General features: G+C 31.1%; 4 protein-coding genes and 1 non-coding gene across 7 annotated transcripts; 2 read left to right on the plus strand and 3 right to left on the minus strand.

Moving 5' to 3' along the window:
• Positions 1-45: 45 nt before the first annotated feature.
• Positions 46-5,319, plus strand: LOC111425882 (actin-binding protein IPP). 2 transcript variants are annotated; one of them, XM_023060176.2, is made up of 8 exons: positions 46-293; positions 366-827; positions 1,719-2,002; positions 3,106-3,374; positions 3,430-3,664; positions 3,866-4,212; positions 4,268-4,485; positions 4,549-5,319. In XM_023060176.2, exons 2-8 carry the CDS (start codon positions 615-617, stop codon positions 4,774-4,776), a joined length of 1,794 nt encoding a protein of 597 aa, XP_022915944.2. In that variant the 5' UTR covers positions 46-293; positions 366-614; the 3' UTR covers positions 4,777-5,319. The 2 variants fall into 2 exon arrangements, with proteins under 2 accessions (XP_022915944.2, XP_022915945.2); XM_023060177.2 differs by having other exon boundaries at positions 46-256.
• Positions 5,316-11,278, minus strand: LOC111425881 (uncharacterized). The gene is made up of 10 exons (XM_023060175.2): positions 10,985-11,278; positions 10,489-10,881; positions 10,178-10,432; positions 9,884-10,042; positions 9,662-9,834; positions 9,431-9,608; positions 7,406-9,370; positions 6,222-6,345; positions 5,976-6,162; positions 5,316-5,926 (listed from the first exon to the last, which is right to left on the minus strand). Exons 1-10 carry the CDS (start codon positions 11,147-11,149, stop codon positions 5,512-5,514), a joined length of 4,014 nt encoding a protein of 1,337 aa, XP_022915943.2. The 5' UTR covers positions 11,150-11,278; the 3' UTR covers positions 5,316-5,511.
• Positions 11,279-12,211: 933 nt separating this feature from the next.
• LOC111426034 (uncharacterized) lies at positions 12,212-12,920 on the minus strand. Its single transcript, XM_023060376.2, has 3 exons — positions 12,787-12,920; positions 12,543-12,738; positions 12,212-12,491 (listed from the first exon to the last, which is right to left on the minus strand). The coding sequence occupies exons 1-3, from the start codon at positions 12,910-12,912 to the stop codon at positions 12,274-12,276; spliced, it is 540 nt and encodes a 179-aa protein (XP_022916144.2). The 5' UTR covers positions 12,913-12,920; the 3' UTR covers positions 12,212-12,273.
• A 363-nt stretch (positions 12,921-13,283) lies between these two features.
• On the minus strand, positions 13,284-21,452 carry LOC111426033 (uncharacterized). 2 transcript variants are annotated; one of them, XM_023060374.2, is made up of 4 exons: positions 21,016-21,452; positions 15,780-16,021; positions 14,330-14,498; positions 13,284-14,264 (listed from the first exon to the last, which is right to left on the minus strand). In XM_023060374.2, exons 1-4 carry the CDS (start codon positions 21,080-21,082, stop codon positions 13,510-13,512), a joined length of 1,233 nt encoding a protein of 410 aa, XP_022916142.2. In that variant the 5' UTR covers positions 21,083-21,452; the 3' UTR covers positions 13,284-13,509. The 2 variants fall into 2 exon arrangements, with proteins under 2 accessions (XP_022916142.2, XP_022916143.2); XM_023060375.2 differs by lacking the exon at positions 21,016-21,452 and adding an exon at positions 18,364-18,482.
• Positions 18,885-18,956, plus strand: TRNAA-UGC (transfer RNA alanine (anticodon UGC)). Its single transcript has one exon. It is a non-coding gene; the product is annotated as a tRNA-Ala (tRNA).
• Positions 21,453-21,796: the final 344 nt, after the last annotated feature.

A 21,796-nucleotide genomic window follows, 5' to 3' on the forward strand; every position in this document is an offset into this window, starting at 1 on the left:
AATCTAACAATTAAAACAATTACGGCATTGTGTCCGTTTCGTTTAGTCATTCATTTTACTGGCGTAAGCGAGCCCGTTTTGTAACACAACTCGCTTTGTAAACGAACGCGAGACGTATATTTTTACGTACAGCTTGGTAAACGTTTAACTCGGGCTGGTTTGCTCGAGATTGATCGATAAAATAAACGGGAGTGCACTGTTTGGACGTTGGTATTTCTGTACTATACTGCATCACGTTTTGTGGGGAAGTTTAAAGGTGTGTGTTATTAGGGCAGATCTTGTTTCACACCTGCGTAAGAGTTTTTTTTTATCTGACAGGCGTGGTATGTTTGCATTCATTATTTTTAATAATTCCTCTTTTCCAGTTGTCGACAAGTGACGATGTTAAATTAAAACAAGAGGGGCATTGACGCAAGAAACACTCTCCTACGGCCCTTTATTATAGACGACGTTTAATCCGTGTGGGCGGGAAATAAAAAAGACCAAGAAAGAGATAAACAACCGGGAGCGGGTGTGTCATTGGAATAGTTCATTTATAAGAGGTTTTGGCGGTGTCTTGCGATAGTTTCAGTATCGTTTCAGTAGCTGAAACGGAATTATTTGATTGCGCACGTATGAAATTCCTAATGGACATCATAATTCCGCCCTTTCGAGGTATCAATGGTAAATGCAATGTTGATATGACGAAGAAAAATAATTTTTTGCAATCACAAACTGATGAAACTTGCTGTGATTATCCACTGAAGGTTCTTGATAATCTAAATGCTCTAAGACAAAATTCTAGATTTTGTGATGTGGAAATTATTGCTGGGGAGAAAATTATCAAGGTAATTTTATATTTCACAAATACAAGTATATTTCTGAAATCTTTATGTATCAAATATAATTATATTAAATAAAATTATTTTTTATAGGCAACTTATTAAACATTCTAATATAATACAGAGTGTCTCACGCAACTGGTTCTTTAGAACTTTTTTAGGTTCGTTATTTTAAATGGAATGCTACAGTTTTTATTAAACCATTTAATTGTACATAAAAAATATGTTGACTTTCATAAAAGTAATTGGTACCTAGCGTTTTTCGTTTTCGAGTTATTTTGATTTAAAAAAAAATTTTTTTTTGGAAATTTCACCATGCTCTTTAAAACCCCATATCCCAGCCAACGTTCTTTCAAAAAAGGTCTAAATTGGCACGATTACTCTTTAGATGTTGTTAAATAGATTGTCATTTGTTGTGTCAGAATATCTTCTACAGGATGGTCATAAATTGAGTTACCGTTTCCCCATTTTCAATGAGGAAAAAGTCGAAAATTTTAAACAGAACGCAACATATTTTATTAGCCAACCCAAAGGGGAATTTAATTCTCTTCAAATTATCTATAAACATTCCTATACCTATTTATTGTAGTTTTCTCATATTGGGAAATTTATTAAAACATCTTCTCTCCAAAATTTCAAACCTCACCAGTTACGCGAGACACCTGTATAGTAAAACCTCAATATAACTGAATAATATAGGGAAGGGAATGTCTTTTATATGAATACCTTTGCGTTCAGTCTATATTTACACCAAAGATGGTAGAATGTAAGAGTACTGTTAGCCTTGCGTCATAAGACGCCTATTTTCGTCTGTTATATCGACGTTTTACTATATTATGAATTATAATTTGCTTTTTGTTTGTTGTTGAATTCAATGATTTTTTACTTAAATTCTAGGCTCACAAGGCAGTTTTAGCAGCTAGTAGTAACTATTTCCAAGCTATGTTTACTGGTGGATTATGTGAAAAAGATCAAAATTCCGTCGAATTACACGCCATATCACCAAATACTTTAGAATCTCTAATAGACTTTATATATTCTGGTAAAGTGTGTATAAGTCAAAATAACGTGCAAGAATTAATGATAGCTGCTGATATGTTGGAGATGCATGAAATCGTTTCATGCTGTTCAACTTTTTTAATCAAAGAACTCCATCCAATTAATGCCATTGGCATTTATAGGTAACATACAGTACTGTGCGAAATAATAGGTGCAAGTCTATTTATGTGTTTTATAATAATGGGTATTTTTTTGAGCAACCTCTCTTAAAGAGTAGCCAAACTTGATATTGGATCCACTTTGATTCTATAACTTCTAATTGCCTCTTTTGAGTTTGAAAGATAAAATTAATAAAGAACTGTCAAAATTTGGCTGTGCAAAAAATAGGTGTTATAATTTTAAAAGTTAAATTTCAATATAGGTTGTAATTTCAGAAAGTTTTTATAGTTTCCAGGTAAGTTGTCTAGATTATTATAACATTTATAACATTATAGCAAGGAGATAAGAGAAATTATTATAAAACTGTGTAAAGAGGGCAAAATATATCGTGCAATAGCCAAAATAATTGGCTGTTCTCAAAATATGATAACCAACGCACTAAAATGGCGCGATAAGGTGGAAACCCATGAAAGAAAAACATCAACGCGTACCGTTGGAGCAATTATTTGCTAGGTAATTTGTCTGCTAGCCCATGAAGACTTCCATTATTGTCAAAAAAGAACGTATCGAGAAGATTACAATTTACATGCTACCATGGAAGACTAGCTGTTTAAAAATGGCGAATATATTATCAAGCGATGAAAGTAAATCGCATCACATAGACTTAATGGCTTCCTCCAGGAAAAGAATGTAATCCTAGCTTAATTGTTTGGGATTGCTTTTGCTGATATGAAGTTGGCCCAATTTTTTAGATACAGGGTATTTTACATCAATATTCTGGAAAGTATAATATTGCCCTACACTGAGGACAATATGCCTCTGTGGTGGAAGTTTCAGCAAGACAACGACCCCAAACACACTTCCAGGGCAACAAAGGCTTGGTTTGCTGCAGTAATGCTAAAAAACCGCATTCTTTGTTGTATTATTATTATTTATTGAATAATATTTGTTTTGAAAAACAATCGTTTAATAGTTCTGATTTTAGTATTAACCTTTTTCCCTTATATATTTTACAACTAAAATACATTTAAAGACTATTTTTAGGTCACACCGATTATTTTGCACACCACTAACCTCGTTTATGGTGATTTTTATAATTTTTTAATTTAATTAATAATTTTACTAGATTTGCAGAAGGTCATAACTGGCTTAACTTAGCAAATGAAGCAATGGGTTATGTAGAAAGTCACTTTCCTGAAATTTGCCAAGAAGAGGAAATTTACGAGTTACCAAAAGAAGAATTTATCAAGTTTTTATCATCAGAAAGATTGCGTGTCGATTCGGAGTTTCAAGTTTTTCAGGCTGCTATTAAATGGGTTGAGCATAACATAATAGATCGTAGGAGATATGTTTTTGAAATTTTAAAGTACGTTCGACTTCCACTTTTTTCTATCAGTAAGTAATAATAATAATAAAAATGTTATAATATAATTACATGTAATAATTTTAGATTTATTAGAAAAAGCAGTTAATGATTGCACAGATGGTAGTTTAAAAGTCGCATTAAAATCCGTTCACAACGATTTAATTAATAGAAAAGGTTGTCTTGTTACCTTGTCAGTTTTACCTAGACATTTAGCCAAAAGAGATATATACGTTATTGGCGGGAATAAAAGAGAATTGGCTTGGCATAGGGGAACAGAAAGTAGCTACGTTAGTGTTGTTAAATTTAACACATTCACCAAGTAAGAAATAAATCATCCCATTAAAAATTGCTTTTACCATTGTTTTAGATACCTACGTATAATCAAACAACTGTATTTAATTCGCAGGATATCTTGCAGTTAAAACATGGAAATTATGTCGAAATCAAGTTACCAAACTGCAAATTAAATCCAGTTGATTAATTTAAAATACAACATTCCTTTAATTTAATTTATGTGTAGAGAATGGACAACAGCTCCAGATTTAATAGTAAATCGTATTGTACCGGGTGTAGCCACATTAAATGGAAAAATTTACGTAGTCGGTGGTGAACAAGAATCAACAAGTCTAAACAGCTGCGAATGTTATGAACCTGACGATCCCTGTTGGAAAAGTGTCGCCAGTATGATCGTCCCAAGATGCGAATTTGGTTTGTGTGCTTTAAACGGATATCTTTACGCTTTGGGTGGTTGGGTTGGAAGCGATATTGGTGGGTGTATAGAAAGATACGATTCAAGAATCGATGAGTGGAAACATGTTGGTGTTATGCCAGAACCTAGATTTAGTATGGGAGTTGTAACATATGCAGGTTTTTTTTTTATTAAAAAATAATTATTTAAATAGATTGATTTGGATTTTTATAGGATTAATTTATATGGTTGGTGGTTGTACACATTCAAGAAGACATTTAACGGACCTATTAAGCTTCAATCCACTAACTGGGGAATGGAAATCTTTACCACACATGACTGTTGCGAGATCACAAATGGGCGTTGCAGTTATTGATGATTATTTATATGTTATTGGGGGCGATAATAAAAACAGTATTCTTGATTCTGTTGAAAGATATTCTTTTAAACAAGTAAGTTTAACTATTTTTTAATTGAGATATCATCTTATATTATTATAAACTATTTTGTTGCAGAATAAATGGAGTAAAGTTCCATCAATGATGGTAGCAAGAAGTAGACCAGCAGTAGTCGTTGTGGACAAATTATTGTACGTTATCGGGGGATCCCAGACGACCGACGATTTTTACAGAGCCCAATTCACTTTGGATTCGGTGGAATGTTACGATACGGTGTCATATCGATGGACAAGTTGTCCAGCTTTACCCGAAAGTAGAGCTGAATCTGGTGCGGTTGTGATATGAATTCATTTTTTTATGATTGTACTTGAGCTTCCAATGTGAATAATGTGGTATAATAATTTAAATTCTTATCAAAAATCGTAATCATACCAACCAAATATAAAATTAATACTTATGTGATCTCATTATACCAAATCTCATTTACTTGTTTCATATTATGTATATTTTTATTTGAATCGTTGTAATTAATTGAAGTCTAAGTAGCAAAAAACAATTTATAACAAAAATCATAAGTTTAACGTTTAAATGTGATTTTGCGCCTTACAAAAAACAGTTACCTGATTTTGTTCTTAAATTAGTTTTTTTTGCAAATGTGTTAAATCGCCGTAATCCAAGTAGTGTAGCAAAAAGTTTTTTTGCATTCTTTGGAGTCGTAGTAAAAATTATTTTTTGTTTTCCTGACAATTTATACTAAATTTTGAACACTTATATTATTCACCAATACGTTTATTTTTAATAATAGAAACCGATGTATTTACGTTTTGTGACTCTTTCATATTGACCAACTAATAAAAACACTTTGATAATTGTAAAAACTGTTTAAAACATATTTTCATTAATATTACAATTAAGTTACATGAAAAGTGCATAATTTTTTTTTATCGCATCAAAAATAAATATAAAAAAGTATTGTATAAAATAAAAATAAAATCTCCAATTGACCTTTTATCATTAAAAACTTTCAAATTAGTTTCGAACTTCGAAAATTCTTATACTTGATCAATTTAATTCTTAAATTCAAGTAAAAATGTTATCCAACGAGTAAAAACTGGTGAACATTGAGTGTTTCACCCACATGGAATTCTCGAGCATTCGGTACAAAGACAGAGCGAACGCCGGGAATGCGGTTAATATGTAACTGGAGAGGTTTAAATCGGTGTGAAAACACAAAGGATCCTTACTTTCCATACAGTTCCTGATAAATTTCAATAAACCGGTCGGTGTGTCATCGTTGAATGAAAACGAAATCTTCGGAAATTGTTTTTTAACAACTTGCACCCATTTACCTTTTATATTATCTTTATAAGCTACTCTATACAGGCAAAGATGAAGATCTTCGAGTTTAAGTGCTGGTTGACTGGGCCGAGTTCCTAAACCGGCGCATGTCAAAATAAATCTCCATTTTCTTTCAGGAGACCAAAAATATACATGACTAAAAAATACTAGTAAAAAAAAAGATATAATAAAATAATTTTCTTTACGTGACGACTTGTTGAATCGTTGGTCTTTCGACTGGTTCATACAACAACATCCACGTTATCAAATCTGAAAGTTCTAAATTTTTTGCTGATAATTGAGGAACTGCTTTATCCAAATTTTTGAGAATTACTCGCATATCATCGCCGTAAGGATGCTTTCCCGCGGTCATTAAAAAGTGAATTAACATTCCTAGAATTTTATATAAAAAATTAGTTTTTATACATAATCATTAAAGAAAATTGTACTACCAGCAACTTGAATATCAGAAGCAGAGGTACATTCCATTGTTGAAAGTTGCTTAAACGTTCTGTAAGTCTCTGTAGCAAACCAAATTATTGAAGAATTTGGTGCTTCTTTAAATTTAAATAAAGCCTAAGGAAAGAACAAAAAATATAATTATTAATAAAATTAATAATGGACAAAAGATGAGGCAATACCAACTCATGGAATAAGAGCTAAGTAAATGTATGTAGCAACAGAATGAACATGGGAAGAAAGCTGCAAAGTATAGAAGTAATACAAAGCTTTCTGCCATAAGAAACGAATCGTTTCACCAAAGATCAGCAAGCAAAAATTGGTCTCGAAAAATCCAGTATAACGCTACGGAATTAATTTTAATTACAGACACTATGGTGTATTTAATGGTAAACAAGAAGTGTAGCTCCACATAGTTCTAACCTGGGTAGAGAATCTTTAATGGGACAACTCGAGACTTGCCACCGATAAAATAAATTTTGATAGACTCATCTTGGTCTTGGTAACGTAAATAAGTTGAGGTAGCGTATCCAACCTCGGAGGCCTTGGATGACATAAAGCGAGGTATCTCAAGATTTGATAATAAAGATAATTTTTGTTTAAATGTTTCCCATTGTGTTACCAGATGAATGAAATGCTTGGCTTTGAATGTAGATGGTGTCAAAATAAGTAAATCCTTTATTGATGTTGCACTAGTGACAATATTATTAACATAGATATTATGATTTAGAATATGAGCACCATGAGGATGCGTATCGGAGTATAAATTTGTTAATTCAAGTATTGTTCGAAGAATAAAACCTTCTGGCATAACTTTTACGATGGGGGAGCTTTTGAATCATTTCTGCCTCATTTCATTACTGACTTCTGGCTGTATAATCATTAAGTCGATCAACTTTCTTGTTTCTAAATGTAAAAAATCACATATTGATGACATATATGACAACTCAATACAGAATGGAACGGAATATCAAAGGCTAGAAAGGCAAAGAGAGTGAGCATCATGATAACCATGAAATATCATCATGATTGCTGAACCATCAATTAGTAGTTATAAAAGTACAAGAAGGAAACATAAAAAAACTCGTTGGAAAGATGAAGTTGATGAAAAGACAATACACGATAATTGCTCGAATCATCAGAAATGGAACAACTGTATGTTTATTAATATTCTTACCCTATGTATTCCAAATTCAGCAATTTTAACGACACCATTCATATCAACAAAAATATTGGAAGGTTTTAGATTTCCATGTACAATAGGATAAACTCGATTATGCAAAAATAACAGTCCGGTTAAAAATTCTTTAACAACATCCAAAGCACTTAAATTAGTCTGATTTTGTTTCATCAGCATTAAATACTGTCCAACGTTGTATTCGCAAAGAGGAGTCGCTATGATTAATTCGTTCGTATCGTAATCGCACGCGAAATAATGCAGTAAATTTTTGTGTCTTAAATCGAGTAGATCCACTAACATTGTCCTGATCATTTCGCAAACGCAACTTCCTTTCGGTATTCTTTTAACCGCTAATGGACGGTCGCAAGAATCTAAACCTAATTCGACGGGAGTGAAGTTTCCTCCGGTGGAAATCACGTGAGATTGCCGTTTTTCCTTGCAACTTATTCGAACTTTGCCGTCTAAAAATATTTGGCAATCTTCCATCATTTCTAAACTTCTTACTAAAGTACACCACCGGCTGGTTTCTCCTTCGTTTTCTGGTTTTCTTAATGGATCAACAAAAGTATCGTTAAAAATCAGATCGGAACGAACCGAAAAAGCGTTTTTATTGAAAAACATCATTGTTTTTGAAATCCGATCGTAATTGAAATCGATTTCTTTAAATCGTCCCATTTCATCATCGCTTTCATCGCAAACATTCAAAATCGATTGTTGCATGTGATAAGCATTCTTCAACGTTTTCTTTTGAGCTTCAATATTGATTTTTGATTCACTCGGTTTTGATTTAGGCAACGTAATCACTTCCTTCATGAATAAAATGTCGTCTGATAAATAATTTTTTGTGAGGAATTTGAGTTGTTGGTCTAAGACGTTGATGCGAATTTTGTCGAGTGGTTCGCGTCGGTTGTTTAAAACATCTTCCATGTATTTTACGATGGCGTTTTCTGTCGAATCGGGACAAGGAAGATCAATGTTTTCTGGAAGATTAATGTTAACAAAAACCGTTTCCATCGGACAAACTTCCGATATTATTGTTGTGCCACGAATTTCGTGACTAAGTAGAACGTATTCTACGTTTTTGATGAGGATTTTGCATTGTTTAATATCTTTTGCCGCTACTTGTTTGATGTATAGTATTAATCCGTCGAATTCTTTTCGTAAAGCATCGATTTTTTCTTGTTCTAATTTTTGAAGTATCGTTCCTTGTTCTAAACATTCGTCGGAGCTTAAAAATCCTTCTCTAGCGCAAAAATTTTTATCCGCTTCTTTTTCCAATTGGTTATCAATGATCCAATGTTTTTGGTACCGATTAATAATTTTCATTAAAAGTATTTCTAAATATTTTAAACTGGGGTAGATTGCGTCGTTTAAAGTGTTTCCTGGCCAAGATTTATTTTCGCTGGAAAAAATTATAAAATCGTCTGGTTTTAAATAGGTAGGATCTTTTAAGTAATCAGGATTATAAGCGGAATTCGCACGGGAAGAAAATGGCAAATTCAAAATGTGACTTTTCCAATCTTCGGAGGAAAGCGTCATCGACTCTTTGGCTTTTTCACATAAAATTTCAGCTTCGATTCCGACCAATAAATTTTTTTTAAGCGAATTAACGATATCGCATTGATTCATTTCAAAGTCACGGAGGGATTCTTCTAAGTTAAAATCTTGTTGGGAGTCATCAATCCATGAAAAGTCTTGGGTTATTTGATTATCTTGCAATTGTTCCATATATTTTCTATTTGAAGTTAATCGCTCTCTTAACTCAGCAGTTTTAACTTTGTCGATTTTAGCTTTTAAAGCTTTTGTGCGTCTTTTAGTCTTTTTTAAAAACATTTTTGATTCATCATCGTTTTTTTCGGTTTCTTGTAAGATATTTCTTCCGTAAATGATTTTTTTGCAAATCGTTTCACCGCTTATAAGTAAGTTCATGAGAACTTCGAATTTTTTCATTTTGTTATATGTCTAGTAAGAAAGTTAAAAAATACATAAAGATGTTGATACAAAATTATTTTTTGTACTTACTCGTTCATCTGTAGTTTTGTTTTGAATTGAAATAATTCTTATTTGCTCATAATATGGTTGTAAATCCTCGTAATTGTTTTGTAACCATTCTTGACAGCGCCCTTTGACCAAACATGCTTGCATAATAGAACGAAAACACAAAGGAACAATCCAAGAACAAGTTTTATCATTTTCGTACCTAAAAAAAAGTTATTTAAATTATATTTATCATCGTAAGCTTTGTTTTGATACTTTTTCATTATTTCTAAAGCAACATCAGCATAATCACTCCTTTCAAAAATGTCAGACAAAGTTAGTTCATCTACTACGGGATTTTGACAACATTCTGGATGTTGTAGGAGTTCCAGAAGGATTGAAAGAATTATTTTCAATCTATCTGGTACGTCAATGTATTTTTGAGCAGCCTTAAAAAAGGACATTTTATTCAAGAAAATTAAAAGACACGAAAAATACCATCCTGATTTTTTGGAAAACGTTTAAATCCAAAAGAATTCTCATTCCTTCACCGGAATATCTTGCTACATACGTAAAAATGTGCAATAATATGCCTGAAATAGTCTGTCCACTGCATTGAGTTGTATTTGGGGAATTTATTATCATCATTAATCTTTTCTAAAATAAAAGCTGTATGAGATCTCATCAAAATTATAACGGAAAGTGTTGAAACTGTCAAAAATCTTGGAAATGTAGCTTAATGACGAAAATGTGGATATAAACTACATTTTCAAGACCAATAAAGATATATACTTCAAGATATTCTTCTAATGAAAATGCGTATTTATATAACTCGCTTAATAATTTTTCCACAACCAAATTTGGAATTTGTAATTGTTTTGTAATAGCCGAAGATAAAGCATAACACAAAGCAATAAATCCATTTTTATCTTCTAGCGATACATTAGCTCCCGAGGAAATCAATTTTTCAATGATTTCAATATTATTTCTAAAACTGGCTAACATTAATGGCGTTATTCTCGTAACGTTAATAATATCGACGTTAGCCTAAAACATTTATTCAGTTTAATTAATCACATTTAAATGTCGTTTATTTTAATTACCCCTCTTTCGATTAAAATGTTAATAAATAATGTCCATTCTCTTCGTACAGCCATGTGAAGCATACTGTTTCCATTTCTGTTTATAATGTTGCTATCAACAATTGTCGTGTTGTTGATATTATTCCATAAGAAAATAAAAGATTGTTCGTCCCAGATCTTGTTATCGAGGGCTACGAAAAGGACGTGATCGCCGTTTGAAGCTTTCGTTGTAGCATCGGCTCCGTTTACTAATAAAGCTTCGATACATTCCAAATTTTTACATTTGATTGCCCATGTAAGTGGTGATATATTATTTTGATCGGTACAGTTAATTTTATGTCCATCGCTTAAAATACTTCCAATCAAATCGACTTTGTTTAAAATCGCTGGGCCAATCATTGGTGGAATTCCAGACTAAATTAATGTGAATAAGAAAATACGTTTTAATTTTATGCATCAAAATTAAAACGCAATAACAACAAAAAAGAATTTATCAATACTAAATTATGATAATTACCAAATCTTTAACTTTCAAAGTATTTCTTATGGTAAGAATTTCTTCATGCGTAAAATATTTGTTAAAAGATACTATCGAGCAATCTTTTGAAACATCCGTGACACTCATTGCTTTCTTCTCTTGGTTATTACTTTTGGTCTTCTTCTTTTTCTTCGACGGCATCATTTAACAGTAGTTCAACGGTCAGTATTACTCACGTATAAAGAAAAACGGTAAACGTGAGATATTGGATGTAAAAGTACGAAAAGGCAAGTGTTATTGTATTGACATGACAATGTTTACCATTTTGTCATTTTTAGTATTATTTGGAAAGTATAAAATTGAATTGGAAGGTAACGCTTTTACGATTTAAATAAAAGGACATAATAATATTTCTTATTTATACTTTAAGTGTATCATAAAAGTAAGAGATAAAATAAATACATAAATTTTTGAAACATAGATTTTGATTGGAATTGTTCGAAGCATCTCAAAAGTTGGTGAGCAGAAAACTTCTATCTCGGAAATAAATTGGAAATGATGATTATGATACGAAACACATTTAGTCTTCATAGAGAAGGCAATGACAGCGTGCTATGAACCACAACATCCGCAGTAACAATAAATCAAAGAATGTCAGAAAGTTTCCCAACTACTACAGCCTTGTTACAAGGATGCTGTCTGTGTACGGATAAATTACTCCTTTTTATACACTTTACTGTCCGCAGACGACCAAGTCGTTGTGGGTGCAGATAGAGAAGATGCAAAATACATGAGAAGGAAACTTAAAGAAGAATACGAATCCTGAGGTCTTGAACTAACACAGCGAAAACAGAATACTTAGCGGTGAGAGCAGAGTAAGATTCCAAATAGTGAGAGGGATATATCTCATACAATAAATCTAGGGCGTAAAGCAGTAGAACAGCTAAACGGTATATGGTGGTCTAACGGAATAAGGAACTGCACTAAACGCAGAATATTCCTATTTATAATAGAAAGTATTACATTGTATTGCTCTGAAACTTGGAACTTCTCAAAAAAATATGACTGGAGGTGCAAAATATCTAGACTCATAATAAACAGAATAGAGAAGAAAAGGTTGACATAGTATGGGGCATTTGAACAGATTGGTCGAGAACAGATGGCCAAAAAAGATGTGGTGGAGGATCTCGCCAGTAAAGCATAGAAGAGGAAGACCCCGGAATACGGAAGCGAGAATGAATTGAAAACGGAGGAATGAAACGACAATTGTGTGTATACGTTAACATATAACATAAACATTTTTATTAAGACCAAAAACGTGACATAAATTATTTACAGTTATCTTTGGGGTTATAAGGATATAATTTTACATCACATCCTTTTATATCCAAAGTCATCTTTTGCAAAGTATTTAAAAAATCTGGTTCTTGGTTAGGGTTTGATGTATAAACATACAAGACTTTATCCCACTTCGTATACAAAAACGATTTTTCACCGCAATCTGTTCCATTTACAAGATAAAAAGTTAAATATTTCCCATTTTTATCTGAAATAATTACAATTTTTATTTGAAGAAAAAATTAAAAGAAATACTAACCTTTAATTTTATAAAACGGTGATTTTCCTTGTTTAATCATCTTAATCGTTTGATTAACTGCCGGCTCTTGGCCTTTTCTGTTAAATTCTTTAGTTTCTAAAATGCCGGGCGATTTTTGGTGTAATTCCCGCAGTATGCAGCAATTTTCACATGGGATTGAAGCGGCGTAAACATAAAAATAACGAGTTTTTGCACACTAAAAAAAATGGTAAATTAAAAACAATTTTTAGGAGAAATTTCTTACATCATCTTCGTTAAAATTATCACTCGGAGGTGGATTGTTACATTTTCCTGATTGAGCACCACCAAAATCAAGAAATAAACTTAGAGAAACAAAGATTACCACCGAATTTAACACATTTTTAAACATTTTGTACATTTCAAATCGAACACTGTTTTAAAATTAGTAAAGTTACTCTTTTATAAATACGATAATTAGACAAAAATGTCAGGATAAAACTGAAACTAACAAGTTTTTTTAACCACGCGTTTTAAACGTGCATTTTCTTCAATATTTTTATGTTAATTGTCTCGCAATTAGAGTTAGAACATTTTTCATATGATTTTCAATATTTCTTTTTAATGAACGGACTTCGCATATAACGGCCAAAATATTTTTAAATCATTACGTAAATTATATATCGAGTATGAGAGAAATCTGACTACATTGATAGCACAATATCAGTGCTTTAGTGTCTTCTGCAGTTTTGACTATGGATAGTAATTAATAAAAAAACGAAATGTTTATTTATGATTTTATTTCATATGTAAAAATATACACAGCTTAAAACATAAAAATACGCATTTTTGTACAGAAATTAAATTATATCAGTCCATTTTTTAACGATAATATCACAATAACGTTGAGTAAATAATAATAAAAAAATATAGTTGTACGTAGAACTTTAAAAATATTAATTGTCGTAAAACCCTTTAAAACAGAGTCAAAAACGACTATTTTCAAAGATTACGTTTGGCTCTCAGTTTGTGTTGCATCTTGCAATGAAAAACTGGTTTCTCCATTATGTCTCAAGTTAGAATCAGTTTGTTCAGATGAAGAAGTGCTTTGTTCATGTGTATCATCATTTTCCATTGAGGAATTTCTTCGATCAACGATATTAATCGAATTCTCGTCATCCTCTTTTGCATTTGGAAATAAGGTGTTATAAGAAGGCGGATCTAAATCTTCGTATCTCGGTGGAGTGGCATCATCTTGTTGGTTATTTATGATTAATACTGTTGTTGGAGTTGTTTGAACGGGCTCAACAGGTTTTGGTTTTCTTAAACACTCGATTACTCCACAAAACATTAAAACTGCCGCACATAGTAACATCCCCAAAAGAATATAACCCCAAGGACCGTATTGGGAAAGAGTCATCGAAATCGACTCTAATGCTGTCGTTGGTTTGTCTTCTTCCGGCTGTGCGGTTGTAGTTGATTTATCATAATCGTGATTTTTTGGTACAATGTTAAATAAAGGTGCCTCCGAGGGTTTCCTTAAACTATGAAATATATTTTCCGCGAACATATCGTTTTTTAAAAACCGTTGTAGTTCATTTATGTTATTAAAATTAGTACATAAATGAGTGTCTTCATCACTTTTCGTCGCACCTTTCGGACAATTTTGATAACCATCGCAAATTAAATGATCCGAAATGCAGAAAAGTGGTTTATGCCCGATACTCATACAAGTGTGTTGATCTTTTCTTTTGCAAACGTCTCCTAGTTAAATAAAAATAAAAAAGGAATTAGTTAATTGAAAATTATCGTTTTAAAATCATAATTACCTAATCCAACAGCCGTGAACAATAATTTACGATTATGCGTTGAACTTATTTTGGTGGGTTGATGCCAAAGGAGCGTTATCTCCGGATTCAAAAGGTCAACATTCCTTAACAGTCCATTCGAACACATATCTCCATTCCAAACTGGTTTATGAATGCTATCGATCTGAAACTAAAATATTTTTTTTAATAGGTAAATATTTTTGGGGAAACGAAATATAAAGATTTTGTAATAATATACAAAATTAATAAAAATCTGAATGATGAATCAAATCCATTAAGACTATATCTTACTATTAAAGATTAGATAAGAAATATTTCTTAGACTTTGACCGTATAATACAAGTTTAACTACAAAAATAGTTTTCGAAGATTTGTGGACTAAAATGATTTTACTTTATAGATTTTTTCAAAACACTCTAAATTTAGAGCTACATTGCGTTTTTGAATTGTATTGCTTTTTCTGTTCTTCATTGTAGTGTAGAAATTGATTGACCATCATAATATGTCCTATAGTGAGATAGATAAATAAGGTCGTGCAGAAAAGATAAAGCATCGGAGGCCCAAAATCATTTCTTTACTTAGCTTATAAATAATACATTTCCTTTTTTACGTTGAGGCAAAAAAGATGCTGAATTTTATTAATTCTATTATTCTGGAAGTATTGAATTTTATTTCAATAATCATGTCATTAATCTTGTTTTCATCGTTTAGTATCCAATACTATTTTCTTATGATTTATTCATCACACTTATCTTTATTACCTATTTTTTTTAGTTTTTATTTATCAATGAAAATGATTTACGGTATCTTTGTGAGGTCTTATTCCTACCATATAATAATTATTAAATTTGTCTTTATTCAAATATTTAATTTGAAATCCTGTTAATATTGTTGTTAAATTTTGTCTAAATTAAACTGCCAAATTTCATTAAAAGCTGTTTTGAGTAGCATTAATATCCATAAGCACAAAATAGAGATTATTCTTTTTTTGTGTATTCTTATAGTAGCAAAAAATATTACATCTGGTTTGTTAACCTTGAAAAGACGAGACAACAATAGCTTTATGCAGGTTTTGTGCCGTTATTGTCGGATTCAGATGAGTCATGTTCTAGGTTAGTAGAGATTTCTATCAGTTTAACCGTAATTTTCAAATTGAGGCGAAAAAAGATGCTGCAAAGAGGGAAGTTTTTTTTACACAGAGAACAACTACGTTATAAATGGCACGTATTGTACTTGCAATTTACGTAAATCAGAATTTAATTGATTCCGAGAGTAAATTACGTAGTATTAGTTTTTTTTGTTAACTTATAAACAAATGGTAGTAATAAATTTTTATACGTTCCTTATTGTTCTAAAATTTGTTTACAATAAATATTCTAAGAATATATTTCTTAATGTTTTCAACTTTATAATATTTTAATCAATAAGTTGTGTTTAAAAGAAGACTTACCACGCTCATATTGCATGATGGTTGTACTGGAAAATGCTTCCTAAACTGGAGGTAAGGCGGTGAGGGAATTTCAACAATGGTCATGTGAACAACATAAGTTTTCGGCGCTTTTATTTTTACTTTACACTCTCCTTCAATTATATTTGGATCTAACGAGACAAGAACTGAAGATTCCGATCCTTCTTTTAATATAATTTCCGAGTCTTCGCATAATTTTTTGATCGATGTATCTACGGCGTATTCTGAAAGAACAAAAATCAATAAAGTTTGATTCCATAACAGAATTTTATTTATAGATCAGTCACAATTTTTTATTGTTCTTTGTAAACACGAAAAAGGAACATCTGCTATTTTTAGCACAGCACTGATATCGCAAACAACAATTCAACGTTGAAATTCAACGTGTTATGTCATATGCTCGTTAGCCTTTTTAAAGCAATCGTGAGATACATACAAAATAGATGGAGAGTTATGTTTTTTTATGATAAAATCGACAAAAAGATTGTTAAATTAAAAATAATTGTTATCTGACATGAATCGTCTAGTTAAAAATTTAATACTCGTTTTGGAATACCTCATAAACAATAATGCAATGAAAATATTTCGTAAGTAAAATGAATTAGGTATTTATTCATATAGGAAATATCTTGGTAAACACGTATTTTTAAAATTGTTTATAAATTCACCACTGATAACATGTTCAATAAATTAACAAACAAAATCAAAGTCAATTCAAAATATTTACTGCAATTTGAAATATTTATATTGAAATCGGTAGCATTTTGCGTATATTTTAAAATAAAACGGATATTTGTCGCCGAATTTATTTACTCCCGAATCGTAATCAAAATCAAATGACGAAATGCAAATTAAAGTTCTTTTTTAAACATTTTGAACTTTGGCCAAACGTTTTCAAGATTAATTTTGAACATTTTTATTAACCATAAATATTGACCTTTGGTGTTCAGGGGAATATCAAGTCAAAGTCTTCGGTCACTGCCGTTAAAGGTTCTATATTTTTCTAATTTCTTATTTCAGGTCTCATTCATATTCATATCAATTCGAATAAGGTGTTGAAGATCTTTTATAAAGGGGTCAAATGCCAACACATTAAAGCCCACTTAAAGACAATTAAAAAAAGAACTGTTGCAAATTGTCCAACTTGCCCTTGAATGTTAAGTTTTAATTTCATATCTACTTACTTACGTAGATGTAATTACATCTTTTGTAATAATTGCCCAAGATTAATTTTAACATATATTTTTAATGAAAATGCATTAATAATTGCCAATGAAATCGACAAAATAACGAAGATTATTTCCGTAAAGATAAAAGTTATAATCGTACAGTTACTCAGCATCTAGGTCGTAAAAAATTTTGTTCTTATCGTTAACTTTGCGATTAAACATAAATCTAACTGAAAAATTAATTAAACAAATGTTTAAAATATAATTTGAAATAATCGCAAACATTTTAAATTTTAAGTGGCATGGAACAAGTTTACACAAGAAAATGAGTTTGTAGCAAAAAAATTGTCTTAAAACTTCTAGATGTAAGTGGAAAGTAACTATTTTGTGATTATTATTCTGCATTATTATCATTACAGTAAGAACTATTAGAAAAAGGTGTTTTCGCAGCAGGAACCATTCGCTGTAATACACTTGAAAAATGTCCTCTGAGGACTGAAAATGTGCTGAAAAAAAGTAGACGTGGTTGCAACTATTCAATTGTTACAGACGATGACTAAATAGTAATAGTTCGATGGCATGATGATAAAAGCATAAACATACCATTGAACCTGAAGATGAAATGAAAAAATGGGACAGAAAGAAAGGAACCTATGTAATGGTGAAACGCTACTCCTTTTTGAGTGATGCCCATAAAAGTACACATTAAAATAGTTAACATCATATCTTTTAACAACGTTTTCTATCTGAGAAGGATTTTCTTCCATGGTCTTTCTAACACTAAGTAGATTCCACTGGTTGTTTTGTGCAGATTTGTCTTTCTATTTTAATGTTATTCACGTTTATGTAGAATTATTTAGGCATAACACTTTTTAAATGAAAGGGAAGGTAACCTTATCCTATAATTTTACGATGAATGTTAACGATTGAGAGTCACTGCGTTATACCATCCGATTCGGGTGGATTCTTGTGTCTAGTGTCAGTGAGTTCAACTACATATAAATATAGATTTCACTTGGGACCTGTATTGCGTTCCCACTTCATATCAACATCTTCAAAAATAACTTAAGGTTTTTCGCAAAATAGGTTTTCCTCCAGTATGTAAAAGACTCCACAGTTTTAAAACGGGAAACTTCTTTTTATTACCAAATGACGGGTATTTCACGATAAATATATTAAGGTACGAGCGATCATAAAAATGTTATTCTAGAATCTTGACGCCAAAGGATTTTACTATGTAATGATTTTCTTAGATCTCAACGTGATTACAGATATTAGTCACGCAAATAAACTCGATTCTCGAAACGTTACATTAATGTAAAGTTAATTGCTCATGGTGTTAATAGTCATATGCTAGTAAATTTATGCTCTTAGTACAAAGTACATCGTCTACGTACGTTATAATCGTTTCTACGTAGATATGAGAAATACTAGAAAATGAATGAATACTTATTAAGTTACTTGTACAATATTGAATTTTGTTGATTTCTCTAAAAGTATTCTAAAGAACTAAAGATGTCAGATTAAAACTGAATTCATGACACGTGTCAAGATAGCTACTAATTAACGATGAAAAAATAACGATGATTGAATCCGTTTTAATCAATATATTTACAAAATTTTATCTTAATTAAATCTGGAAATTAATATTACGCAAATGAACGATTTATTCTTAGAATAAAATTTAAATTTTAGATAAATGAATGTTAATTAATGAATTTAAAGGAATTATTATCATTTTAGTTTCTAAGGATTAAGAGATAATAGCATATCAGTGCAGCTGTTCATATTCAAATAAAAATTTGAATTTTGAGTTAACGAGTTATTTAATATAATTAATAGATCACGGAATTATTAAATTGTGTAATATTAAGTAAACAACAGGAGTGGAAATTTGTTATATTTTTTTAATAACAAAGGGGATGTAGCTCAGTGGTAGAGCGTTCGCTTTGCATGTGAAAGGCCCCGGGTTCGATCCCCGGCATCTCCAATGCTTAACTTTTTTTAAACCTAACTCCTAAAGCCATCTCAAAAATCTCTGATTTATTTTTGCACTCTTGTGCTTTTTAAATAGCCCGATACACAAAAGTACACGACCTCCTCCTCGCCTTATTCTAACTGCCAGGAAATGTGTTGTTTAGATATTCCTTTTCAGCAAGCATACAGTGTGGCGCAGCTCCATCCTGCATAAACCAGAAATTTTGTGTCCAATTTAATAGTAAGTCTTCCAAAAGCCCAGGAAAACTGTTTTCCAGGAAATCAAGGTACGGTTTTAATGGTTGTGGTAACAGAATTGGCCCTAAGAACCTATCCCCTAACATGCCTAACCAGATGTTTAGGTTAAAACGCCGTTTCAATAACACCTTGGTTATTCTCATTAGACCACACATGGTTATTATGGAAGTTGAATATTTCATTTCTGGTAAAACCAGTATAGTATCATCAGTTAATTAAAAAGTTTGGAAGTGAAAACCATTGATAGAATGTCGATCTTGCATGGTAATCCGGAAGAATGAACTTGCACGCGTTGGATATGGTAAAGGTGCATGGGATGCTCAAGGAGAGTTCTCCAAACAACATGTGTGCTTCTACTCACTTCAGAAGAAAATCTTCTCACACTTATTTTGGGATGTTCATCCACTGCACTTCATATTTGTTCTTCAATCTATGGTATAGATATGTCAGAATGATCGGGGAAGAAACGAGTTATATAAGTCTGATTAAATTGTCGTATTAAAGAATTGAAAAAAATCAGTCTCATTACTTAATTTACACACTTCGTATATCTTTCTCCATTCTAAATTTAACAGAGGAATTGTATTAAGTACTTTCCTGAACTTGTCAAAATCAATTTTCCTCAAATATTTCGAAATTTCATATCGATTAAATTAATCAGTTCGAAATTTATAAATCAAAAAGTATTTGATAAAAACCACAGAATTTCGTATAACTTCGCAAAACTAAATAGTACAGGTGTAATAATGTTTGTAAACCTGTATTATTAGTTTTTGATAACGATCCTCATAAAATTATATAAATTACGATCGTTTTATTACATCAGAATCTAGGTTGTGGCAACATCATAAATATGCAAGCAACTTTCATCATTGTAACTTTAACACGTAAATAATGCTAAACAATCACGATTGCAAATTCAGAACAACAATCAGCAATCGAAAAAATAAACATTTTTATGTTCCACTTTTACCGGGGGCGCCTATCTGCAATTTTAATGATCCTATTTTACGATTTCTATTTTCATAAATGGTATCTATAAATCATCAAAATAACTATTTAATCGATTATTAATTAAATTTGATAAGGTCTAAAAAAAATGAATCTATTTCTGTTCTAAGTACTTGATAATTATAGATATTACATTCTAAAATATATTGTTTGCGACTTAATTCGTGGAAATTGAAACAAAACTGAATCAATTGTTGATTACAACTATTTGTTTTGTTATGTATGATTAACAGCGATTAAAACGATTGTATTTTCAGAAAAATCATTGTTTACAACGTGTTAAAAAATCTATCGTTTAATATTTGAAGCTTTATTTAATTCATGCAAATCCATCTACATTAAAGATCTCGTGAATTATTAATCAATATTTGATATTCTACCATTGACTTTATGAGGTAGCCATCAAGGACAAATCTATAATTAAATTTTATTTAAGATGTTATTAACAATGTAACTACATTTACGTATTTACAACTGGCTATAAAAACGTTGATTAAGTTAAATATAGAAAATTAAGTAGGTACAAGAAATTGGTTTCTTTTTGATTAAATTGTTTATAAAAAGTTATAATTATAATTAAAACAATATAAGCATAAATTTTTATTAATAATTGTTTATGACGATCCGCTATCAGTAATGGCAGGATTCTTTTACATCAAGAAGAACTGGGTTATAGGTCTCCAGATAATAAATTTATATCAGTGAAGTAAACTAAGAACAGCTCTAAGTTGAATTTAAAAATAACCTATTTTCAATATAAATCACTAATTTTTTCAAAAACATTTTCAAAAAACTTCTTTTACCTCCAAAAACGTGACTACTCATCATCCCAAAAACACCCAAAACAACGATTCCATAAACACCCATCATAGTTTTTTTTGTATCTTTTTCTGTAAAACTCTTTAAAAAGTAATACTTTCTTTTGAATCACTTTCACTTCGCCGAGAAAACCAAAATTTGAATTAACTTTTTGTTAGTTAGTTTTAAAATAATATACCGCAAGTAAGCACGTTGATTTATTTACGTTCGTTGTAGTAATACCGTTAAACGACACGGATCGTTTGTGAACGGACGAGAAAACATAACGTACTGACCGGGAAATGGTTGGTGAATGCACTTCTTAAGCGTTCACGTTGAATGGGAGCGAGTAAAGTGTGGAGTAAAGAGTTGATCTCATCCAGCACGCGACGACGACGAACTCGATCGAAACTCAATCCCCACTTTATTTGAGTCACTTTATGGTTTTAACAAAAATGCTCGAGTGTAATTTTTATAACCTGACATGAAAATGATTAATTTTGTATTGTCGTCATTTTATAAATAATGGCTGAACGTTAACTTATCTGCTCCTACCTTTTGAAATACATTTCAAGTATTTTTATAATACAAGGTTCAAAAAGATATTACGACTCAACCCAACATGCCTTGGTACCAACGCTAAATTAGGAAATACAGAGTCGATTTTTTTTTAATTTTTCATCATTTTAAATTTATGCTTCATACTTTAGTAATTTTTACTGTACGGCCAAAAAAACAAATACTTCAATCAACACCTTTCAAGTTTCTCGTTTATAAAATATCATA

Source organism: Onthophagus taurus, chromosome 2, assembly GCF_036711975.1.
Source record: "Onthophagus taurus isolate NC chromosome 2, IU_Otau_3.0, whole genome shotgun sequence".
Classification (NCBI taxonomy): domain Eukaryota; kingdom Metazoa; phylum Arthropoda; class Insecta; order Coleoptera; family Scarabaeidae; genus Onthophagus; species Onthophagus taurus.